A 16,036-nucleotide genomic window follows, 5' to 3' on the forward strand; every position below is an offset into this window, starting at 1 on the left:
GGAGCATCCGGGGGTCTCTCACCTGCCGGGACAGGCGGAGCGGGCTCCGGGGGGCATCCGGGGGTCTCTCACCTGCCGGGACAGGCGGAGCGGGCTCCGGGGGGCATCCGGGGGTCTCTCACCTGCCGGGGCGGGCGGAGCGGGCTCCGGGGGGCATCCGGGGGTCTCTCACCTGCCGGGACAGGCGGAGCGGGCTCCGGGGGGCATCCGGGGGTCTCTCACCTGCCGGGGCGGGCGCGGGGCGCGGGCGGCGCTCGGGCGGGGTGGGGCGAGCGGCCGGCAGGGGGCGCCCCCGGGCGCGGGCGGCCGCGGCGGCGGCGGCGGCGGCGGCGGCGGCGGCGGGCGAAGACGATGTTTCAAAAGCGGGCGGGGAGCGGCGGCGGCAGCAGCTCCGCGCCGAGCCCCGGGCCGCCGCCATGCGCCTCCCCGCCGCCGCCGCCGCCCTCTGCCTCTGCCTGCTGGGCGCCTGCCGCCTCCGCCGCGGGCTGGAGGCCGCCGCCGTGCGCGGCCCGTCAGCGGCCGCTCCCCAGCGACCCTCGGCAGCCGCGCCTTCCTCCGCCTCCTCCTCCTCCGCCGCCGCCGCCTCCCCCTTCTCCTCCCCGCCGCGGAGGGACGGGGCTCTCCGCAACGGCACGGTGGTGCCGCATCACTACATGGTGGCCCTGTACCAGCGCCTGGCCGCCCGCCGCGCCCCCGGCCGCCGCGCCGACACCGTGACGGGCTTCGCGGAGCGGGCGCGCAGCGGTGAGTGCGGGAAGCGCGTCCCCCCGCGCCGCTCAGCGCAGCGCCCGCGGCCGGGCAGGGGAGCGCGGACCGGCCGCCCCGCCGGGACCCCGCCGTCGGCGGGAGAGAAGTCGGTGCTTGGGCTTGGGAATGGGCTTCGGGACGAGGATGGGGCTTGGGGATGGAATTGTGCATGGATGTGGGGATCGTGCTCCTATGTGGATGTGGGGATGGACACACGGGGTTGTGCATCACTTTGAGCGTGAGTTTGGGGACGTGGTGGCACGCGGAGAGGATGTTCACACGTTGGTCCGAGCACGGGGCCGTGCCTGGGATAGGGCTGTGCGTTGGTTGGGGAATGGGGCTGTGCGTTGGTTTCCGCACGGGGTGGTTGCAGTGGATGGAGCTTCACGGGATAGGGGCTGCGCATCCCGGTTTTTAACGGGAATGAAGCCGTGCGCGAATATGAGCCTAGGAGTGCGGGCGAGTACAGGGCTGGGAGTGGGGTTGTGCGTGAGCATATGTTTAGGAGGGTGACGATGGGGACAGCAAACGGTTTGTGCCTGGCACTACTTGCCGACGGACATGAGCGTGGTGCTGAGCGGGGGTCGGGGGTGATGATGGGGTTGCACAGGCAGTCGGGATCAATCAAGGATGACGCTTGGTGCTGGGCGTGCGGTTCGGGACGGGGTGCGAGGTGCAGCCAGCCAGGACGAGGCGGGCGGCGGTGCGGGCGGCTCTCGGGACCTCCCGCCGCCTGATGCGGGGCCGGGGGCTGCGGCGCAGTTTAAGAGCAGCTTCTCCGCACGGCATCCCCGTCCCGCCAGAGCCTTTGCAGCCCGAAAAACTCCTCGGGGCACCGCGATGGGCCGGGCCGGGGAGGGAGCGCAGCCGCGGTGCCCCGGGGGTGGCTCGGCCGCCGGCGGCCGCGGCGCTCCGGAGCGGCTCCCGCTAACGCCGCCGGCTGAGCTCGGCATTGCGGTCCCCTTCTCCCTCTTCGTCCTCTTTTGCCCTCTTCATATCTGCGGATCTAATAATGATAATCAAATGCATATAGGCACCTAACGGTATACTTCCAACAAATACATGTGTATATGTACTTCGCTCCCTGCCGGCTGAGTTCGCTCGGCTGGGGGAAAAAATAATACATTCCCGATCGAATAAAATGAAAACGCAAACTCAAAAGCAGCACCAGCCGCCCCTCGTCGCCGGCTGCCCCGGGGTGGGAGAGTCCCCCAAGCGCCATCCCCAAACCCCATTCCCACACCCAGAAGGGGCCGTATCCTGCCGGCAGCCTTTGCGGGAGGGGGTTTACTGGAAGCTGAAGGGGAAAACGTCGAGGGAGCGAGGCGGGACCGGGGGGAGGATGCTCCGGTGGGAGGGTGGGCAGTGCTCGGCTTGGGAGAGCTGGGCGAAAACTGCGCACAGGTCCTGGGAAGTTTCAGCACAAAACGAAACCAGATGAACTCTTCAAAGGGATCTCCTTATCTGCTCTTATCTGCTCCTCACAGGAATTTTAGATCTGCTTTTCAAATAGAAATTATAATAGCTATAATGAATAATTATACTACTATTAATGATAATAATAGCAGCAGCAGCAGCAAATGACGGGGAGAAAACAGTTTCCCCCCCGGCGGGCGGTGCAGGCTGCACCCAGCGGCGCTGCCGCGGGGGGTGGAGGGTGCCGGGCGGGGGTGTCGAGTAGGGCTCTGCCGGCAGCGAGTCGGGGTGCTCCGGGCACAGCAGAGATGTTTGCAGCAGCCCCAGGCCAGGTTTCTCGTTAACGAGGGAGAAAACAAAAAACGACCCTCCCAGAACTGAATTCATCTCTTCTTCCCAGCTCCACCGCCTTCAGTGGTTTTTTTTTTTTTTAATTCACATTGACTATATTTATTCAGTGTCAGAAACTGCACAAGTCTGTGTCAGGTCTTCAGATCCACCAAAAATAGAGACAAACTGAGGCTGGGCTCACTTTCATCCTCTGGGGGTACCTCTATCAGACCTGTGTGCCTGTGCCTATCTGCAAGGGGGAAATGGGATTTTTAACAGCATGTGTATGTGTGTGACACTTGGGGCAGAGAAAATCAGTGACAACCTGCTGATTGGGGATGGTAATGTGCTGCACAGGTTCAGGTGTGGCTTCTGTGCCAAAACAGCATAGCAGTGCATCTGGGGTCACTGGAATACCTGGGAGGAGGCAGAGAAGCCTCCTCAGGATGTGGGGAAAGAGTGCTGATGAGAAGCCACTTGTTTGAATTGATTCCTCCCTCCCTCTGTACCTTCTCCTCCTCATTTGTTTTTGGTGCTCCCAGCCAGAGTGATGCTCATGGATGCAGGACACGAAGACTGTGTCCCGCTGGGATGCTCAGGGAGCTGTGCTGCACAGTGAGATCTCTCCCATTAGCTCTGCATCCCTTGCACTTCACCATAATGAGAGCTTTGCTTTGGCTTGCTGATATTTTAATTTTTTTTCCTTTCTTTTTCTTCTGTGTTATCTCTTCCAGATGCCTCCCCATCTGCCTTTGAGCAGCGATACCTCTTTGACATCTCCAGCCTGCCTGAGGCAGAGGAGGTGACGGGCGCAGAGCTGCGGATTCTGCGCTCCCTCCCTGAAAACCGGAGCTTGGCCCTGTCCCCCGAAGGCACCTTCCACCACCTCCTCCTTGCCACCTGCCCCAGCCAGGATGGCGAGGAGCCCCGGCTGCTGGACTCCAGGGCTGCAGACATTTTGGACACGGGCTCCTCCAGATGGGAGGTGTTTGATGTCTGGGAGGCCTTGCGAGATCAGAGGCAGAGATCGCTCTCGGGAAAACTGCTGTGCTTCCTGCTGAGGATTGTCTTGGATCAGTCGGGGCAGCTCCTGCCCCCCCGGCAGCTGGGCTTCGGCAAACCCCGGCCACAGCCCCATGAGCGAGCCCTGCTCGTGGCCTTCTCCCGCACCGAGAGGAAGGAGAACCTCTTCAAGGAGATCCGGGATAAGATCAAGGCCCTGGGCAGCCCCCCCTTCCTGGAGCCCCCTGATCCCAGCCAGGAGGTGTATGCCAAGAGGAGGAAGAGGAGGACCACCATTGCCGCCCGGTCTGGGGGCAGAGGCCATGGGAAGAAGGCGAAGACCCGCTGCAGCAGGAAGCCCCTGCACGTGAACTTCAAGGAGCTGGGCTGGGATGACTGGATAATCGCCCCCCTGGATTACGAGGCGTATCACTGCGAGGGGGTCTGCGACTTCCCCCTGCGCTCCCACCTGGAGCCCACCAACCACGCCATTATCCAGACCCTGATGAACTCCATGGACCCGGAGTCCACCCCCCCGAGCTGCTGCGTGCCCTCCAAGCTCAGCCCCATCAGCATCCTCTATATAGACTCCGGGAACAATGTGGTTTACAAACAGTACGAGGACATGGTCGTGGAGACATGTGGCTGCAGGTAGCAATTTCTGCAGCTCTCCCTACCCCTCCTGGCCTTGCTCAGCAGCCCTGCCCATTTTATATATAGAAATATAAATATATATATATAAAATATATATATACACACATACACATTTTGGTGTGTGCCTTTCCAAAAGCCGAGCTCAGAGCAGGTGTTCCCTGTCTTCCTTGGGCCACCCTGGCCATGACCCCAAGAGTGGGCCCCTCTGAGACTGTGAGGCTGCCACTATCTCTGTGCCTTGCCTGTTTCCCTCCGGAAAGGGGGGACACACAGCCTGGCAGAGCCCCAAGGGAATGTCTCCTCAGCCTCTGAGTTTTGCCTGATACACTCGGTTTGCCAAAGTGGCGCTGACAACATCTTTCCCAAAGGTTTTGGAAAACGTCTAGCCAAAATTTTCTCATTGGGAGTGACGACCTGGGGAGGTTGAGTGGTGTCTGCGGCAGAGGGATCAGGTCAGCATCGCCCTCTGGCTGTGGCGGTGGGATGGAGGTGAGGTAGGAATGCTCTTTCCTTTGAGTTAAAGGAGTTTTCCTGGCTGCCTTCAAATCTCTGCCCTGAGTTTCCTGGTGGAAAAATAAGGGATCCCTGGGGGAAGGCAGCGAGTGGAGAACTCGTGGCTGGAGTGGGCTGTAATCACTTGGTCCAGGCCTGTTTGCAGTGGGGAGAGGTTTGTGAGCCTGCTGGCAGAGACAGGAAAGAAGGAGAACTGGATGCTAAAAGAGTCAGGTCTGAAGCAGAGCTTGTGCTCTCAAAAAGATGGGAGTGGCCCCAGGAGGGGTTAGCTGGAGATGCCTCCACTCCACGTGGCACTGGCCCTGTTGTCTACGTCCTTCAGGAGGTACCAGTTGGTGGGTCCCCTCCCTTTCCTGCACAAAACTCCATTTCCAAGACATACTGGGAACCCGGCATCAGGCCCACAAGTCACACAGCCATCCTGAGCATGTCTGGAGAGAAACAAAGGTCCCAAGTTCCCTAGGGAAGAGCCATTTTGCTCGGGTTCTTCTCTTTCCAAATAATCTCTATAAAAGCACTAGGCTCCACCCTATCTTCCTTTGGCATCGATTTCCCAGGGAACTGCATCCCTCCCTGGAGTGCTGGCTGCTCCCTGCTCCATTAAGGGAGCTGGATCCTCCAGGAACAGACCTTTCCCATGCAGAGGGCTGAGTGCTACCCTCAGGGCCTGCTACATGAAGCAGGGTGCTTTGACATGTGCTGAAAGGGCTGCAGGGTTTTACTAACTCAGGAGCTGAGTATAAATTACACCTTTAAACCAGAGAAGCCCTTCATCCATGCCAGGGTGTGCTTTGGATGCTGGGAAGCATTTCTGCTGCACCTCAGTGGCTTTTGGTACCAAACTTTGGCTTCATGGGTGGGTTGGCTTAGACCAGAGATGTATTTGCACAGATTTTGTGTTTGATGGTTTGTTTTTTTCTTGTGGGCAGGGTGTTGGTGTGTAAACATCAGTGCTTATTGGTGATGGTAGTTTGCTTTTGGAGGAGATAAATCCCTGCTGGAAAACATGGGATTTTTCCTACATTAATCCAGTTATCCTCCATGGCAGGGGTGTTCTGCTGGGAGGGCTGAGCCTGGCCAGGGCAGAGAGGGCGTCACCTCGAAGAGCTCTACTGAGATCCAAATGATTTCAATGGTCAGAAAAGCCTTGGTGAGCTCCAACAGCACCTTCCCCCCAAGTGCATCCGTGGGAAGTAAACCGTGCCTGTTGATAACAGGGACAGATCCACTGAGATAACACTCCCAACCTCCCTCCATCCTCGCCCACAGAGCCTGCTCTGCTTCCTCAGGCTGTGGCTGGTGGCAGCTCAGAGGAGCGAGTGTGTTGCCCTTAAGTCTCATGTACCCCCTTGACACCTGCAGAGCTCCTCTGGCTTTACATCCATGTATCCAAAAGGAAAACCTATCTCCCAGCCTCAGCACAAATGTAAATATATGCTAACGATGTACCTGTCCCCAGGGAGATGCTCAGAGATGGAGGTTGAGAGGGGAGAGGAAGGTTGAGGTCCATGCCATGGGTTTTCTCCCTGTCAGCATTTGGGGAGGCCAAGGTTCCTGAGTGGGTGAGGAGGAGTCAGCATGAGGATTTGTGGATTTCCTCTGCCCCTTGGCTTTAGCACAGCTGGTTGAGGAAGGAGGTTGGCACAGCAGTGCTCAAGCTGCTGGATTCCACATCAGTTATAAAGTTATCAAGCTTTGGAAGTACCTAATTTTTCAATTGCCTTTGGTTGTTTGATAGTTTTTCTCACTGCTGAGACAATTTTTTAAAATGTTTTTGTTTCTTTTACCCCCTCCCCTTCCTCCAAATATTTGTGGTGAAGGTTCACGGGCAGTTCAAATCCAGGCAAGATATATATAGGCTCCTGGCAGCCCCTGCTGGCTGGTGGCTCTGTGAGCCTCCACCAAAAAGGTATCCTGAGATCTGCTCCTGTGGGACTGTGTCCAAGGGGACATGACTCCGGTGTGTGTGACTCCCAGTTCTTGTGGCTTTTGTTCAGCCACAGTTGCAGGGAACAGACAGATGTCACCCTCCTCAGGTCCGGAGGTGGTTGATGGAGAGCAGGGTGACAGGTTGGGTCTTGCAATGCTTCACCCCGGTTCTGGGGCAGTGCCCATTGCTGGGGTTCATATCCTGAACCTCGCGATGGCTTTGCTAGTCCTGGGGACAAAAGCAGTGGCTCAGTTTCTGCAGTTCTGTAGCCTGGATCATTATAATAACGAGAGGGAAGGATTTGGGGAGATGCAGAGGCTGCTGCTGGCAGCGATGCTGTCCGTGGTTTCACCCATGTGGGAGCCAGACCTGGCTCACGTGGCTGCAGGGAACCTGAACAGGGGTGTTTGGTGGGGGAGCAAACTTCGTCCCCCTGAGGGGAGCCCAGCGGTGCTGGGGCCTGTGCCAGGTGCCACCTGTTCCTTTCCTGGGAAAACAACCTCTGGAGGACAACAGGAGGGCAAAGGATGGAGTGGAAGCCTCTTTCTGCTCCTCTAAGGAGTCAGGGGAGGCAGCTCCCTGCCTGGGGCTGCTCCAGAGGGATGTGTATGAGCAGGGCAAGGCTGGAGGAGAGTGGAGCTGGGGCTTTGGTGAGTAACTGTGCTGCTCCCCCTGGGCGAGTGTATCAGCTGCAGGGCTTGGCTGTCACATTGCTCATTGCTCCCAGAGGAGTATTTCCAGAGCAAAGGCCACCACTGCTCCCTTTATGAATCCCTGCATGACAACTGCAAGGGCTGCCTCTCCATCCCCGGGCAGATTTGGAGATTGCACCCAAACAGTGGGATTAGACTTAGGCAACAACCATCAGAGCTGCTGCAAATGTGTAGAGGTTTAGATTAAATATCGGGGGAAGAAAAGTCACAGAAAGAGTTGTAAAGCTGTGCCCAGGGAAGCGGTGGAGTCACCATCCCTGGAAGTGTTCAAAAACCGTGTGGATATGGCCCTTGAGGAGATAGTTTAACGGTGAACATGGTGGTGGTGCAGGGTTGATGCCAGGACTCGATCTTTTCCAGCCTTAATGATTACATGATTCTATGTGGAAGTGGTGGGTGTGAAAGCCTTTCTGGGGCAGGGAGCTTCCTTCAGCTGAGTTGTTGCAGCCCTGCACTGCTCGGGGACAACACAGGGATGTGTCTGTAGAGGGCATGGAGCAGTGAGTCCTGCCTTTGCAGAAGGGTTGGTGGGGCACTGGCTGCAGGATGGTGGTAGCCCAGCCCAGCCCCCATCCCTGGAGCTGCTCCTCCGCAGAGCATCACCCTCTAATGCCAAAGGAAGGGTACAGAAAAAATGTATTTCTGATCATTTGCCTCTTGCCTGAGCTGATTTTTGGGCACATGTAAACTTTATAAATAAGAGACTAGAGGCTGAACATGGACAAATATTAATTCAGCAGACTCAGAGTGATTTTAATGGATAATTATAGGTTCTCAATCTGCAGTATTTATACAACCTTTCCAGTTAAAAAAAAACCCAAACAGTTTCCATGCAGTGCATATTCTCCTGGAGGATTTGTTTGACCTTAAGCACCATTTTTATCTGCAGGATATAATTACAGTGAAACTAGAAATATTAAGCATTTTAAACGAACTATGTATCCCTGCTTAACTGGCTCCCTCCTCTCTGACATGGGAATGTAATTGCTCAGGAGTAGGGAAACTTGCAAAATGATCCCATTTGACTTGGAAGCACTGGGGCTGGGATTTGGGGAAGCCTGCCCAGTTGTGACAGGGACTGGTGTGTGTGCCTTGTCTGGGGGCTCCTTGAGCTGGCACCCGAGCCAGTACCTGCAGGAACAGTCAGAAGCAAAATGACTTTATGCCCTGTTTAACCCTGGTGTCCAGGGGTGCTTCTGGCCTAGAAATATTTCCTAAGAGTCACAGATTTTTTTTTTTTTTAAGCAATAATTGCTTTTTAATTCTCTTAAAATAGGGGGCTTGTCTAACCATGTGTGGCCCCCTCCCCCCTTTTTTTTCTTTTTTTACATCATACTTCAAATCCAGTGATAGGAGGGAAATCTCTCTGGTAGAGAGAAGGGTTCATGTGGAAAAGGGCTGATGTAGCTTCATCCTGGCACAGCTGCATTGCTCCCAGTGGCCTCACTTCTGATCAGCACTGGCAGATGGAGCCACATCCTCTTTGCCTGTTGACTGATGGTTGGCATATCCATAAGGAAAAGGCTGCAAAGGCACCAATTCTGATTAAAAGCAAACCCCAAGCCTTGAGCCTTCTGCTCAGGTTTGAGGGCCAGTGACTCCTGTGTGCGTTTGCACCCTGTGGGTTTCAACTCAGTGCTTGGCTGTGCAGCTCTCGCCGGGCAGCGCTGCAGTGATTTATCCCTCACACTCCCCTTGCAAAGCAAGCAGCTCCTTTTACAGTTTTAAGCTCTTATCCCACACACCTGAAAGAGGGATTTAGGGACAGTCACCTGTGCTGGCCCCCAGGGAACAGCAGATATATACACTCACCCTGCTGTTGGCAGGGAAGAGACAAGGGAGGCTGGGGCATCACTTAGGACCCTCTGGGAATGCAGGTTCCAGGGGCTTCAGCTGGGCAAACGGAGCAGAGCATCTTGGATGCTGATGGGATGCCGTGGCTGAACAGGAGTTTTGTGGTGAGCTTCTTGTCATGATTGTATCAATAGCAGCATTTACAGTTACATCAAAACCCACAGGACTCATTTAATGTGGCAGATACATCATAAATACCAGCCCAGCTCATACTTGTGTTGGATGAAAAGTGTTGGGAAATGTCACGGTTTCCTGCTGAGCATGGAGCGAGTTGTGAAATCCAAGTGCCTTCTCTTTTGTCTGTGCTGGGGCAGCAGGGCCTTGTGCCAGGGAGAAAAAAACTCCATGGGGCAATGGCAACAAGAGCCTGGGTACTGCACAGAGGCTGTCACCTGAAACGGGGTTGTGAGCCACTGTGTTTGAAAGACGATCAGAACAAAGGGCTATCACTTGGACCCTGGCTGGGCAGTTCCATCAAATCACTTGCTGTGTCCCCTGTCCTGGGTGCAGCTGGAGTTGTGGTGTGAGTTTTTCTCTCTTCCCATCATGCTCTGTGGAGGTGAGTGGATGGGAAAACCTGTGTGGGAAAAAGCAAGGTCTTTGAGAGCAGTGTGATTCTTTTCTTAAGTCCTCATGACCAGCAGATCATGTGTGTTCCACTGGCCTCAGAGAAGCTCCCTTGGCATCAGGGATCACTTATGGTGGGGCCAGAATGGAGATGCTGGGTGGCAGGAGTAGAGTGTAGTGGTGTCCCCACTGTGGGAGTGTCCTCCATGAAAACACAATGAGGAAAGGAGTTGGGGAGTACCCGTTCTGTGGGTTGGGTGTGTCACAGGAGCCTGTGACTTTGTGTGGTAGGGGCAGAGTTTTTCTGTCTTTCCTATCTACCAATTAATGGCTGGTAAAAGAGTGAGATGTTCCACCAGGCTGGTGTGTGTGACACCTTCCATTTTGTCATAGCTGGGTTATGTCTTCCAAGGTAAAACCAGCTGCATTCAGTCCTTTAAAGCTCTTTGCTCCCAGTACATGTTGTGAGGTACATAGAAGTGCAAAGATGTCTCTGGAAATCACTTATGTCTTATCAGCCAGTGATCTGGGCCTTCAGAAAATGACAAAAATTTGGAATTCATGCTGGTGTAACCCACTGACCAAGGAGCCCACCCTACATCTTAAAGGATGTTTTGCATCTTTGCACCTTGAGACACAAATAGCCCTATGGCTGCTTTTCCCTTTTACTGGCAGCAGTACCCAAACAACCCCTGGATTTTCCATGTTGGAGAGGAGCCTGATGTATGTGGTGGTGGGAAGGAGCACTGGCAGGCTGACGGATGCAGTGGGTTTGACTCTTGCTGAATGGATGGGCTAGGGTAGGAAGCTTGGGCTGTGCAGCATTTTCACAGAGCTGGTACTGAAAAATCTTAAACCAAAGCTTGATCCATTCCCATCCATTCCATGGATGAAACCAGAACTCCACACGTTTTCAATGGTTTTTCAGCAGGTTTTACTCTCCATTTTTCTGTCATCACCACTTAATTGTTCAGTTGAACATTTTGCGAGCTCATTTTTCTGCTTTGATACTTGTGCTCATGCTTTGGATTTTCAGGATGGGGAGTGTGGAGACTTGGCTGTGGTGTTTGGTGGGGGAAGGAGGGTGAGGAAGGGATGGCTGAGCCTCAGCAGCAGGAGGACGTGGTGCAGTCTGTGCCTTTGGGCAGGGGACGTTGAGGGGACAGGTCTGGCAGGATTGAAGCTGGTGGGAGGAGGGGACCTGCTCACGATGGGTCACACACTCAAGTGATTCTCTGATGGAAGGTGGGAGTGTTTCTGATGGAAGGTGGGGGTGTTTGGGTATCCCCTCCCCTTCTCTTTGCCACAGTGTCAACTTGTGCTGGTGCCACCCTGGTGTCCGTCATTGGAGGAATGAGACCCAGAGGCTGGGCCAAGCCTGGCCTCCCTGGGAGCTGTGGCATTTGCCTTGGTCCCAATTTTTGGGGAGATGGTAGCCTTCTCTGTGGTGTTTCATTTATATCCTCCATCCTGCCTTGGTGAAGACAGGGAAGGAGAACAGTAGGGAATAAACAGGAGGCAAAATTTAGGGCTGCTTTGCTCCCAAGCTGGTCGTCCCAGGGAGCTGTGTGTCAGGAACTGCTGAGCACCAAGGGGCTCACAGGAGCTCAGCCAGCAGCAGCAGTGTGAAATAGCACCCACAGGCCAGGAGAAGGGACGGTCACACATGGAGGGCCCAGGAAAAGGGATGGTCACACAGAGAGGGGCCAGGCTTTGGTCCTTGAAGGTGCCAGAGTTAAGTGGGTGTGTAGGAAGTGATCAGCTGGGGATGGGGCATTTTGTAGGAGCAGCTCATCCTCTCTTTGCCCAGGGAGGGGGTGATCATCCTGCTTACACTCATCCCACCTGCTGTGAGTGATTAACCTTTTAAAGAAGGGTCTGAGTTCCTGAGGTGCTCAATGTCCAGAGCTCCCACATGCTTCAGCTGAAGCCACATTTGTGCAGTGCCTTTGCAAATGGAGCTCTCACAGCCGGAGGACTCGGGCTGTGCCCACCTGGAGTCACGAGTCCTGTCTTGCTCTGCAGTTCCCACTGGAAAAGCTGGTGGAGATGCTGCTCAAAGGAAATGGACACCTGTCTGTGCAGCACAGACCCGCTCTGCTCCTGGTGCTCCCTGTCTCGGATGAAGCAGGGAGCAATGTTGATCCGGTTTGCTTAGTCCCTTCGTATCCCATCACTGCGCGCTGTTTCCGGAGCCTCAACACTTCCCGGAGTTCCCTTGACAAAATGAGCCTCTCTGCTGGTCAGTCATGGTTTTATTTATATGTTCTTTTCTTTGATTAGAAAGGAAAATGTCAGAAAATGAGAACGTTTCCAATAACTGTATCTGTAGTAGCTACAATTTTTGAAGCAATACTCATATCCCTGTGTGTGCCTCTGAACTATCCATGTATTTGTTCAGCTTTTTCAGGTCTGGGTGTGTGAAATATCTCTAAAGAAGATAGCTCTGTACGTGATGGTGTAAATGCATTGTTTGTATGTATCTAAAGTTTAAATAGATTGTACATATGGGATTGTAAATGAACTGTAAACAGCAATCTATATTTTCTTGAATATATTATATAGCAGTATATATTTGTTAAATAAATATTCTTGTATACTCTTCAATAACCTTTTTAATATTTTGTACAGATAAGTTTATTAAATATTTTATTGATAAATAGACCTCTGCAAGATTTTCTTTTGATGACTTGTGCCTGTGTCCTGAAACCAGATGTCAGAGCAGCTTTTGTAAACCACCTTTATTCCCTGGGCTACCTAAGGTGTTAAACCAAAAATGAAATACCCATTCATTTTAAACTGCCTTCCAGGGCAGCCACAGGTATTTTCCAATAAATAAATTCACACAACAGTGAGTGTTTGTGATGGATTTATCATCAAAATGCACATACTTTTCTTCTCTGTGTTTCTGACTAGTGTTCACCTGCTGTGATGAGTAGCTACCCAGCTCCAGCCAGCCAAACAGGATTCTCTCCTTTGACTCCATCAGCCTGGACAACAGAAGGCTCCATGGAGACCTCAGTATGGCCTTCAGTGCTTAAAGGGGGGCTTATGAAAAAGAGGAAGAGTGACTTTTTACACAGGCAGATAGTGATAGAACAAGGGGGAACGGTTTTAAACTAAAAGAGGAGAGATCTAGATTGGATATTAAGAGGAAATACTTTCCTGTCAGGGTGGTGAGGCTCTGGCACAGGTTGCCCAGAGAAGCTGTGGGTGCCCCATCCCTGGAAGTGTCCAAGGACAGACTGGAGATGGAGAGTGAGGTGCTTTAGCATGTGCTCCTGCAATGGACATCACCCACGTGCCTCGAAGGCAGAGTGAAGGTAATAAGGATTATGATTCTCTCTGCTATCTCCCTAAGCACACAGTACTGTGAACATGCAGGTGTGAAGTAAGGCACATTTGGAGGCATGGAGGAAGTCCTCAAGGCAATCAGGTATGTGGTTTAGACATAGCAGAGCAAATTCGGCTTTCAAGACTCAGAAGAAATGTGGAGAACTGAAAAGAGAGGTTTCCCTGAAGGACTTAGAAATTAATTATTAAAATCCTTGTATTTTCTAGGCTGTCCCTTCCTCTTAAGCACACATGGAAACACATGGCTCAGTTGGAGTAAGGCATGGTCATTTCTATTCCCAGTGGCACATGGAGCGACAGACCAAGCAGGACCCACTTTTTGGTCAGTGTCCTGCATCCCCACATGCCCATTTTATGGTCACACTGGCTAAGGGGATCCCTTGGTAAACGTTCTCTGGGGAGGGAGGCAGGATGGCATTTGCCCCCTTGCCCCCTGGCCCACTCTGTGAGCAGCTTTACAGGAATGTGCCATCTTAACAAAGTATTTTCAACAGGACATTGAAGGGTGAGAGCAAATGGTTATTCACAGGCATCCCACCATGTCTTCACTGAAACCAGTAGGAGTGGTGGGGTTTATGTTCAGTGGACACGGGTTTTTACTCCACAGCACTTCAGACTACTCATGTGATTGACAACATATGCTAGTCAGTTTATAACTGAGGAGAAGTCAAAGGCACAGCAAGGACAGAGGAGATGTCCAAGGTCACACATGAATACAATGGAAGAAAATGCAGAGCATTAGTAAAAGAGGACATAGTCTGAACTGGGACTGGATCACTCTGGATGCTTAAAATCCTGTGGGATTATTTTGTGGGTGAAAATACAAGTTCTTTCCTGTTACTTCCAAAGGGAGCCGGAGGAAGGGCAACCCGGTGTGCCACGACCTTCCTAGAAAGAGTGTCCTGCAAGAACAGCTCTTCCAGGGGCGGTGGCAGACTTCCCTGGGCAACAAGTGATTTCAGCAAGTGTAGCGATTTGTCAGCTACAAGTGATTCCAGCTCTTGTGATTCAGCTCTTTGTGAAATCACCCAAGGTGAACTCGGGGACAGAGAGACAGGAGCCTCATTTGGCAGTTCCACAGAGGTCCCCTTTATTGTCCAGCAGTCCCTGTGAAGGGCTGGCCAGGAACAAAACTCCCTGCATCAGGGCTAGGGGGCAGAGGTTTTATGGGGTAGGCAGGGGGTGGGGTAGAAACCAATCAGCCAACTGGGTGCTGGGTATTACCACACAGAAACAAGGCGTGCTGGGGGTGGTTCACTTTCTCACCATGACCCAGAGGAAGGTTGCTTATTTCTGGGGAAGATCATCTCACCCTCAGGCTGCTCTTCTCCAAGGGAGAGCAGAGGGCTCCTGTGCCAAGGGCTCCCAGTCCTCCACAAGTCCGCCTTCTTTTTTTGCTAAGAACACCTCCCGGCCTTTTTAAAGCAGCGTAGCTTTGAGGTGAAGGGGAAGGGCTGTCTTCACTTTTCCTCCCTTTCCACTTTCCCATGAACACCAGTGAGCTGCAGTACTCCCTGCATGATGAGAGCATGATGTTAGCACTTCAAAACATTTATATTCTGTAAATGGTATTCCTATATCCTACAAGGATAGATTGGAACAGCTGAATCCTTATCAAATTTTAGGGGTGCCTGTTAGGAAAGAGGAGTAGATGAGTCTTGACATTGCAAAAGCCTGTCTTTCCTAATTCCAAGTCATCTCATCTTCATGGATTCCTCTCAGTGTACGAAACATAGTATTTCAGAGTCTGGGGGCTTTGCTGAAGATGTTCACAAAGGGGGAGAGTGGGAGGCACTCCCCACTTCCTCCTTCAGTGTGAATTGCTTCAAACAGGAGGGCAGAAGATCTTTGAGTGTCTGACTGGCAAACCCTGCAGTCAGGTACAGTCAGGCAGATGTTTTAAAGAACACCCTGTATTTTATTAGCTGCTGCAAATAATAATACTGCAAATAATACTTTCCGCAACACAACTATTTTCCTGCAAGCACATTCCTGCAACAGGCAAAACCAAGGCTGTTGACTATCAGCTCAAGCACTCTGAAAGACTTTTTAATTAAATCCCTCCCTGCCTGTCCCATCTGAGAATGAATGTTAGCCTGTTCCATAACTTCTGCGTGATGCTACTGAGAGCAGCGATCGCTCCTGGCAGCTGCTTGTGCTGTTACTGCTGGATCTGCTGCTTGTGCTCAACCCCCATCAGCTGTTCCAGAAATATATGCTGTTTTAATAGTTCCTGGTCACTCACAGACGCTCTCTGGATTCCTATTTTGTAAATGTGCCAGGAAAGAACATTTGCCTGCAAATGAAGAGCCTCAGAAACTTATTGTAGTTGGGAGTCTGAGCATGACCTGTGACACAGAGTAAAACAAGTCTCTTGGGTCTAGTGAGTTTATCCAAACCCAGTAATAGTTTGAGTGACTTTAAAATGGTAACATTGAACATCTTGTTTAAAGTCTTTGCTGGCAATTAGCTAGACCAAAGAAAGGGATGGGGAGTGGATAGATGTATAAACCCATTTTTTGTAAAATAAATACATAAATGACCTCAGCTGCAGAGAAGAGATTATCTGCCGTGGCTCATGTATGCAATCTGTCTCCGTGAGTCAAGAATCTGGTGTTTATCTTGGAGTCCAACTCCAAATTCTTCACCATAAACACTGGGCAAGCACTCATCCAGCTTCCTGAAGGGACAAACCTCACTGATCCACACACTCCATAGCTCATTCAGAGCAGCAAACACGGAGCTGGAGGCAGCAAGGGGAAACTGATTGATTATTTTGGAGGGGCTCTGGATAAAAATGCTTAAGCGAGTCAGGTGCCTACCACCCACGGATTTTCTGTGCACTTGGCAGATGTCTGCATTGCATGTGAAATTTGGGGTTTGGCAAGTATTTTTGTATATTTTGTATGCATGAAGTAATAAAGGAGGTGAACTAGGACTAAACAAGTTACCAAAA

General features: G+C 52.5%; 1 protein-coding gene across 1 annotated transcript; it reads left to right on the forward strand.

Annotated features, from left to right (window-relative positions):
• The first annotated feature begins 416 nt into the window (after positions 1–416).
• GDF7 (growth differentiation factor 7) lies at positions 417–12,577 on the forward strand. Its single transcript, XM_039569891.1, has 2 exons — positions 417–744; positions 3,228–12,577. The coding sequence occupies exons 1-2, from the start codon at positions 417–419 to the stop codon at positions 4,148–4,150; spliced, it is 1,251 nt and encodes a 416-aa protein (XP_039425825.1). The 3' UTR covers positions 4,151–12,577.
• Positions 12,578–16,036: the final 3,459 nt, after the last annotated feature.

The sequence above is a fragment of the Corvus cornix genome, chromosome 3 (genome assembly GCF_000738735.6).
Source record: "Corvus cornix cornix isolate S_Up_H32 chromosome 3, ASM73873v5, whole genome shotgun sequence".
NCBI lineage: Eukaryota > Metazoa > Chordata > Aves > Passeriformes > Corvidae > Corvus > Corvus cornix.